The following is an 8,992-nucleotide window of genomic DNA, read 5'->3' as shown; positions in this document are numbered from 1 at the left end:
CTTGTGAAGGAGTAAATATATTTAGTTGTAATATATATTATATTTGGAAAATAGTAAGTTAATCAAGTAACTTGTGAACAAACTTAAACATGTAAGTTAGTTTGGTTATGAGCATGAAATCAACTCGTGTTTAAAATTTAAAATAAAAAAATATCAAATTATCCAATCATAAACATTTAATACTAACTCGATTTAGCTCTTTTTTTTTTTTTTAATATACAAGATAAAAATTATACTCTAGCCTAATCTAAGTATATATGAGTGTGAAATTCCCTTCTGAAAACTTGAACCCCAGGTCCTCAACCCTTACCCCTCCACATCCCACGAGTACTTATACTTGTGAAGTGACCATCATGCCAATTTAACTTGGCTTGAAAGATTGCTTTGTGGAATTTGAGGTTGGTGGAGATTTGTTAAATATTGCCACAATTGGCAATTTAATTTGGCTTGAGTTTTTTTTTTTTTTTTTTTTTTTGAGAGAGAGAGAGAGAGAGAGTTCCATTCATTGTCCACCAAGAAAAGTATTCCTTCCCCACCAAGAAATAAATATTGCAATATGATAAATAGATATTACCATAAAAGGTTTAGTGGTTTTGATCCAATGGTTCTCCCACATAAAGAAAAACTTTTGAATTAGTTTTAGAGAATCCTAAAAATATTTTGTTATCTGTAAGTTCTTTTAAGCATGACAATACTTATGTAATATTTCTTTGATACGGAGAATGAACGATAGTACATGTGGACGTAGATTATTATTGAACCACGTAAATTTGTAATTGCGTCCCACTCTTTTCTTTCATAAATTTTCTTAGTTCTCATTATTTATTTGAACTTCTTTGTCAAGCCCATAATTATAATTATGGCCTATCAAAATTATAGTTTTTGAAATTATATTGGAAATCAACTTCACAAATTGTAAAGTTATGGTAATTAATAAACTCTTTTCGTAAAAAAAAAAAAAAAAAATTGCACAATGTCTTTACAATAATGTGGATTACAAATTTGAAAGTAAAAAATTCTTGTTGTCATGCATTTTTTTTTTTTTCTATTATTTAGAGAGAGAGAGAGAGAGAGAGAGAGAGAGAGAGAGAGGTGAGATGGTACTTGAGGAGTACTAGTGTAAAGGAGATCGATAGGAAGTAACCGTTGAGCAACCGGATCCTGCAAAGAACTTCTTAAAAGGAAAATAAAAGAAAAGAAAAGAAAAGAAAGAGGTTAAGGTTTTGATTGGGTAGTAGGTGCGGTGAACAAAAAGGCATCACGAGAAACTTGGGACCCTCCCCATTTATAGCTCTAAATGTTATTCCCAGTACTTCTGCCAGAACCGTCTATTTTTGTGCAATCTCTCAGTCTCACTCACTTTTATGTCAAATAAATTGCACCCACTGCTACCAGTCTAGTACTACCCTCCTTCACATTTAATCAATCATATCTCAATCTTGTTATTAGGTTCTTCACATTGTCACTAACAATCTCTGCACGCACACAAAATCTCATTCATTCATACCCCTTTTTTTTTTCAATCACCAAATTATTCATCATTAATGAAAGTGAAAGTAATCATAATATTAGCATTTTATAAAAATGTTATAAAATAATTTATGTCTATAATATTATTCATGATCATTAGTACAATAGTGATCCTACTCCATAAATTGTAACTTATTACAAACTTTTCTTTTTCTTTTTCTTCTTTCCATATAGAATAACCAATGCTTAAAAAAATTAGATTATTGTTATTATGTAATCATATCCAATATCCAAATCATAAAAACCATATGCTTACATCCTTGTAAAACCATTTTTTTTTTTGGTTGAGATAGTATCATTACCTAGTAGAAAGTGCAAAACATGTGATACAATGAATCGAATAGGTGAACTCCTGCACAAGGCCACACATGCAATTGCTATCAAGTGTTTGAGGAAATCATAACAAGTAAACCATGCATGCTCTATTATTACGAGTGATAAATTTATTTTACTATATTAGGATTATTTCAAAGTAAGATTTGTTAAAATTATACAGATATAAAACAAAAACAAAAACTGAGTTTACTAATTAGTGCTTCCATTGAAGTCTGCAACTTCAAGCCCTTCAATATGCAGTTTCTGATTAAACCTCTTGAGCATGGAATTATTAAGCTCTTTCTTACTCCTCGTTTAATCTATTTCCAGACTGGGAACTAAATACATACATTGATTGAAGGCTATATTAGCAGTTAAAGAAAAGCTTGAAATCTGTCACTTTAATCGGGTGTAGTCTGTAGTGTACAGTGTACAGGTCTGCAAATGCCTAAATATGCTCATGCCTTAGCCAAATGGAATCTTTTTTTAATGGTTACTCTGGTTGACAGGTTGTATTAATTTTGATCTCCTTTCTATTGGGTCAACCCAATTGTTAAAGTTATATGTTTGAGATTAATGTTAAGAAAAGTGGTTTTAGTAATGGATTCATATAAAAAGTGATTCTAGTTCTTCTAACAAGGACCTTAAAAAACTGTTAATTTTTACATAACCAAATGCAATATTGTGAAGAGGATAAGATAGGTGCCGTTTGGGACCATGACTTAAATACCATTTTTACTAGGAGATTTGGCATTTATTGAAGTACAATCAAGAGGATGGAATTACCATATATACCTTAGAATGAGATATTGTCATTGAATATCTCCCAAACTTGGAGCATTCACATTTGAATGAAAAAAAAATGGTAAACACTATTTAACAGCTATAAACGAATCAAATTTTAACACATGATTAGTATGAGTCTTTCATTTGGGATGATGTCTTAAGGGTAAAAACCAATTGAGTAGAAAATAATTAAAATTATATAAATTCAAGATATGTGGTCCACATACTTGATGAGTAATACTATTTTACATGGAGTTTAATAAATGAGAAGTTTTGTCATAATTTGTTCAGAATCAATTATTCCAAAATGACCATGGAAACACTTGGTTTGCGTGTGTTTTAAACTCTTAAAAGGTAATAGTCTCTTCTCAAAAAAAAAAAAAAAAAAAAAGAAGGTCAAATTATTTCAATGGATCAATCATCTTTATTGGTCTAATAGAAGGGTTTAATTTATTTTTGGAGAAGAGTCTAACAAAAGTAATGATTCCGGATATAAAACTCTTTAAATAAATTAAGTGGAAAATTAAAATACTCATTTTTTTTATCTATATCAAGGGGAGGGCTCTTAAAGTAATTGACTAATCCTTGAATGAGTGTAGCATGTGTTTGGTTTGGCTTATTTGTGAAGTTTATTTAGTTATGTATAACTTTTTAAAGCTTCAAAAAAAAAATTAACTTTCACTTTTACACAAACAAGCAAACCCAAACCAACAAATAGTGAAAAAGTGTATTTTGAAAGTGTTTGGGGGAAAGGCAAAAAGTTTTATGTTTTTGGTTTTTGTGCAAACGATTTTGTAAATAATTTAATTAACTTTTAGTTATTTGTCACACATTTAACGTAAAAGTTACAAAAAATCATATCTTTTATAAATATTATGCAAATAAGCTATTGAAAATTATGTGTACCCAAAAGGATATTTGGATGCACTTTCCTAATTACTTATCTTGAAAGTAAAAATATTCTTCTTACATGTATTTGGATAAGATGAAATATTCCTCTTTTTAGTGTATTTGGATGCACTCTGTTGATTGCTTATTTTTGAACTCAAAATAAGCTAAAAGAAAAAAAAGTAAAAAAAAAGCCAGTTATTTTTAGGCTCGCAAAAAGCGCAATATTCTGCTTCTTTTCATTCACACTTCCTCTCATTCCAAACACATCTTAAGAATCTAAAAAATAAAAAATAAAGTAAAAGTGTTTTTGCTGTAAAGTTCCACGTGTGGCAACACAGACTGAGAAGCACCAAATTGGACTGCAACGAAGGGTGAGAAATTGATAATATCATCATGTACTTATCCTAATTCCTGATTCCAAAGTAACTCCCAGAGTCCTAAAGTCCTAACGTAATAATCATTTTGTTATATTATATATATGTACACTGATATACACATCCAACCATGTATGGAAAAGCAGTGATTGCTTAGTGTAACGTTCAAAGGCTAACGTGTCTCAAACCTCACACCCTCCCCTTTTTGAAAACCAATGTACAAAAAGCCGAACCACTTTCGTACTCTGCGCAACCGTAGCTCTTCTACTCTTCCTCTCTGCAGCATAAACCATTTCTCTTCTTCCCTTTAACTCCTGTGTCCCCACACCACAACAACCTCATTTTAAAACCCAACCCCCCCAAAATAAGAAAAACAGAGAGAAACACTGTTCTCAGTGACTCAGAGTCCAAACCAAGATGCTATCCAGAGCAAACGGTAACGTTTGGATGGATGATACAGAGGACCCAGACTCTGCTTCTTGGGCCAAAACCAACAGCAACAAGGAAGAGATGGGTTCGCTTTCAAGCTTCAAATCCATGCTGGAAATGGAAGACGAGTGGTATAATATTAATTTGGCTAATAATTCTCTCCAAAGCCACACTGATATGGGAGGCTTAACTTTCTCTTCAAGCTTGCCTGACCCAGAAAACCTATTGCTGAACCCAGTGGACTCGTCCTCTTCCTGTTCACCATCTTCCTCTGTTTTCACCAATTTCGACCCATCTCAGGTGCACTACTTTTTACATCCAAAACCCACTTTGTCTTCACTCATTAACACACTCCCTAGTAACCCTGGGTTCGATTTGGGGTGCGAGGTTGGGTTTCTTGAACCCCAAGCAACTAATACTTTGGCAAACAGGGGAGTAGGGGGTTTGAGCAATTTCACCGATTTAGGCTCGAATTCTCAGATAAACAGTCCCAATTTGTGTTTAGACCCTCAATTCCAAACGACCCGTCTTCTCAATTTGCCTGAAACTGGCTCCAGTTCCGGTTTCGATGGGTTCAAAGGCTTTCAAGAGAATTCTGGGAATGCTCTGTTTTTGAACAGGGCTAAGCTTCTAAGACCCCTCGAATCTTTCCCTTCAGTGGGAGCTCAGCCTACTCTTTTTCAAAAGAGAGCGGCTTTGAGGAAGAATTTGGAGGAGAGTGGAGCCAATTTGGAAATATCAAAGGCGGCTGAAGTAGATAAGGGCAAGAGAGAAATGGGGGAAGAGTATGAGAGAAAGAGGAAATTGAGTATTGGGGATGACATTGAAGATGTGAGCTTTGATGGGTCGGGTTTGAATTATGATTCTGATGAGTTTTTAGAGAATGAAAAGGCAGAGATGAATGTTAAGAATGGTGGAAATAGCTCCAATGGCAATAGTACTGTAACAGTTGGAGAACAAAAGGGGAAGAAGAAGGGTCTCCCTGCTAAGAATTTGATGGCTGAGAGACGCCGCCGGAAGAAGCTCAATGATAGGCTATACATGCTGAGATCCGTGGTTCCAAAAATTAGCAAAGTAAGAATTTTTCTGTCTCTCTTTTTTTTAATCTTTTTGTTTTTTAAGCAGTGTTTTCTCGTGAATTTTAGTGTGAATTATTGTTGTTCTGTTTTAGGTTCTCATATTCATCCAGCAATTAATTTTATTTGAATGTAAAGTTAGCTTCTTTTTCTTTTTTGTGTGTGTGAGAGAGAGTGTGAATAAGTAGCATTTTTGACATGGTTCTTGGAATTGAATGTAAAGTTAGCATTAATTTCTCTCACATGGACTCTGGTGTTAGTATTGTTTTAAAATTGTATGGAGATTATTTTTGGACCCACTGCAGGATAACAAGTTGAAGTTATTCTGTTGAGTGACACACATAAAAGAGAGATAAAATATTTAAAATATTGTATTGTTAAGCAAAATTATATTTATGGAACACCAAATTCTAAATAGAGCTCTCTTGTCTAACGTCTTCCCTTTGGTGATCATTCCCTACTTATGCCAATATGAGGTTAATTTTTCCCCTATCTTCCATCTAGTTTGTACTCCCTTTGATATGTTTCCATTTTATCTCCACTGATCTAGTTATTCTCGTGGAATTTACATTCTGGAGTTCTTGAGTGAGGTGAATTTAGATTTGGGGTTTGTAAATTGTAGTGAGAATTTTGTTAAATTTCACTCAAAAGGCATATCTTGTGACCATCCTGTCCTACGGTTTCTTCTAGTCTGCCATTTCAAAATGAATCTTATGGGATTTGAACCAGATGAAAATCCCACAGGATTGAATTTTTGTATAAATCAGAAGATTTTAGCTAAATAAACACTCTTTAAAAATTAATAGAAGGTCATATTTAGTAAACAAAGTTCCCACTTTTGCGTGGTCTTAATAGACAACCTTAATTCTTTATTTATTATTAATTGTTTTTCCCAAAAGACTAATTTTCATACTTAAATCCATGACCTGTCGCTTCCAGTGAAAAACGCTTACCATCGCACCAAAACCCGACCTCTACCCTCTTTAAAAATTATTAATAATAATAAAAATAAATCTAAGGCTTCTGCATTTAAAAAATCACCATGAGATCACAGATGGGGTCACCCATTCTGTAAATATAAGAAATTATTAAACTACTATGCACTGAGCATAATTTCAGTATTTCTTTCAAATCTTTATGTCAATTCTACTGGTTGGCTCATGAAATAATTAGCAATTGTATGCTAAAAGGAATAAAAAAGTTGATATACCTTGATGAATTTTTAAGTTTTCCAGTATCTTTATCAACTGGACTACTGGACTTTTCTGGTTTTAATTAATTTATTGTTCTAAAATGTTAAGCACAGTGATCAAATTTTAAGTGGTCTAAGTTCCTCCAAACTATTTTGATTGAACCAAGCCTCCAGCGTAGTTGAGATCTCAGCCATAGAAAATATTGTGGTTAGAACAAAGATAACATTTGTATGAGATTAGTAAGTTAAGTATCATTCCTTAAGATTCATGTGAATGAAAGATTTATAAGTATAACTTTGTGGTACATAACCAAAATCGAGCCAACTTTAGTGAAAGACAGATATTCAGTGTTAACTACTTAAGAAATGTGTTTGGAGCTTTGTATGTTTTTTGTGCTTCATGAAGATAATATGATAATATTATTGTCCTTGTGTTGACAGATGGATAGGGCTTCAATCCTTGGAGATGCAATTGAGTACTTGAAGGAACTTCTGCAAAGGATCAATGATCTCCATATCGAATTGGAGTCAACCCCTCCTGGCACTTCATTGACACCTACAACAAGCTTCCACCCTTTGACACCGACTCCAGCTACCCTACCTAGCCATATCAAGGAAGAGCTTTGCCCCAGCTCATTGCCAAGCCCGAATGGCCAAGCTGCAAGGGTACAAGCCTCTCTTTGTGATGAAAAATTAATTACTTTCTGTTATTGCAGTTCTTTTCCTTTTTTGAATCAGTAAGTTACACACACAGCCATGGGTCTTAATTTCATGACCTCAACCTCCACCTAGCACTTAAAAGGGGAGGAGGTACCAGCTGGGCTAGAACTCATTGGCCTTTCTGTTGTTCCTTTTCGATTGGGAAATATTCAATTCACATCCTTTTCTTCGGCTCTAGGGGGATTTTTTTTTCTCTTTCAGTAGTATTGCAGATAGGATGATTTCATTGAGACCTTTTATCTATTGACACCCTGATACTGCAAATGTGGTTATCTAAATGAACTTTGAGTAATACAGTTCTAGTTGTTTTTATATACAGGTTGAAGTTAGGTTACGAGAAGGAAGAGCTGTAAATATCCACATGTTTTGTGGCCGCAGACCTGGTCTCTTGCTCTCCACTATGAGGGCTCTGGATAACCTTGGGTTAGACATACAACAAGCTGTCATTAGTTGTTTCAATGGGTTTGCAATGGATATTTTTCGAGCTGAGGTAAAATTGCTTTGTGTTATCCATTCTCTAGCTGGCCTTGGAATGTTATAAAGCAGCCCCGCCTTCCCGGTCTTGTTTTTAATCTTCTTCCAAGTAAATTAAATTTTAATACTATCCAATGATTCCAATCCAATACCAATTGGATCTTTCACGTTGTCTGACTCTTGCATGTTTTCATGAGGCTCACCTTGATTATATGTGTACAAGCTGAGATGCCATTATAATTTTAGCTTCTCAAGGAACATGCTAGTGACTTCAAATTATGGCTATCCTTAGAAAAACCAAACCTTAGTTCCAAAACATTTGTACTTCTTTGTCCCAATACTTTGAGTCAAACTGTATAGATTAATCAAGATCGGTTACATGTATTCTTTTTTACTATAGTACTTTGGGGGTGGGGGCAATTTCCCGGTTTTTACTAGATTCTTTAGTCAGAGTGACTCACAATATTTTTCATTTATAACTTAGGTGATAATTGCTAACTTCTTTTTTCTTCAGCAATGCAAGGAAGGCCAAGATGTCCATCCCGACCAAATCAAAGCAGTACTCTTGGACACAGCTGGCTTCCATAACATGATGTAGGTCGAAAGTTACAGATTGCAGTTGTTTCTCAAAAATTAATCTCTCAAATGTTTTTTTTTTTTTCCTTTTCCCCAAAGTTCAATTGTCCTACCAATCTAGTTTAAGCAATTAGTAGATTAGCTCATTAGCATGTATCAGCAGGAAGTTGACCAACAACTCCCCCTGCGTTGACTGAATATCTGTAGACAGCCTTTCTCAGCTTTGAAATAATTTGTCCCGTTTTGAATTTTGATCTGTCTTTACTCAACGCAGACTGATATTTTGGAATCGGCCTCTGCATTGTCAATGCATTGGCTTTAAAATAATTTCGGAATTGGCCTTAACTGCATATATTGTCGATGTATTGACCTTGAAACAATTACAATACTAAACAAAAAGGTCGTATCTAGTGCACTGAAATGTATCTTGTGCATTCAATATATGCACTATCTCTCACATGTAGGTCTCATAGTTTTAAGGTTCACATGTTATAAGAGAGATGATATAGGGTCGACATTCTGTGAAAGGGATGAAATATATACCAGATGCATAAAGATAGTTATTGCCTAGTGTACAAGTTCCTGTTTTTCAGGTATAGGTGTACTTCAGGTCGACATAAGATAGTTGT

General features: G+C 34.1%; 1 protein-coding gene across 1 annotated transcript; it reads left to right on the top strand.

Moving 5' to 3' along the window:
* The first annotated feature begins 4,017 nt into the window (after positions 1 to 4,017).
* Positions 4,018 to 8,632, top strand: LOC115964120 (transcription factor ICE1-like). The gene is made up of 4 exons (XM_031083447.1): positions 4,018 to 5,399; positions 7,035 to 7,259; positions 7,633 to 7,803; positions 8,302 to 8,632. The coding sequence occupies exons 1-4, from the start codon at positions 4,314 to 4,316 to the stop codon at positions 8,383 to 8,385; spliced, it is 1,566 nt and encodes a 521-aa protein (XP_030939307.1). The 5' UTR covers positions 4,018 to 4,313; the 3' UTR covers positions 8,386 to 8,632.
* The last annotated feature ends 360 nt before the right edge of the window (positions 8,633 to 8,992 follow it).

The sequence above is a fragment of the Quercus lobata genome, chromosome 10, assembly GCF_001633185.2.
Source record: "Quercus lobata isolate SW786 chromosome 10, ValleyOak3.0 Primary Assembly, whole genome shotgun sequence".
Lineage (NCBI taxonomy): Eukaryota > Viridiplantae > Streptophyta > Magnoliopsida > Fagales > Fagaceae > Quercus > Quercus lobata.
Note: the sequence above shows the minus strand (reverse complement) of the source record. Positions and strands in the feature narration are given on the sequence as shown.

Bases quoted from the DNA above. Each gene is read 5' to 3' on its own strand.
- LOC115964120 (XM_031083447.1), top strand. From the start codon at position 4,314: ATGCTATCCAGAGCAAACGGTAACGTTTGGATGGATGATACAGAGGAC. The intron at 5,400-7,034 runs GTAAGAATTTTT...TTGTGTTGACAG, and splicing joins TGGTTCCAAAAATTAGCAAA to ATGGATAGGGCTTCAATCCT. The intron at 7,260-7,632 runs GTACAAGCCTCT...TTTTATATACAG, and splicing joins CGAATGGCCAAGCTGCAAGG to GTTGAAGTTAGGTTACGAGA.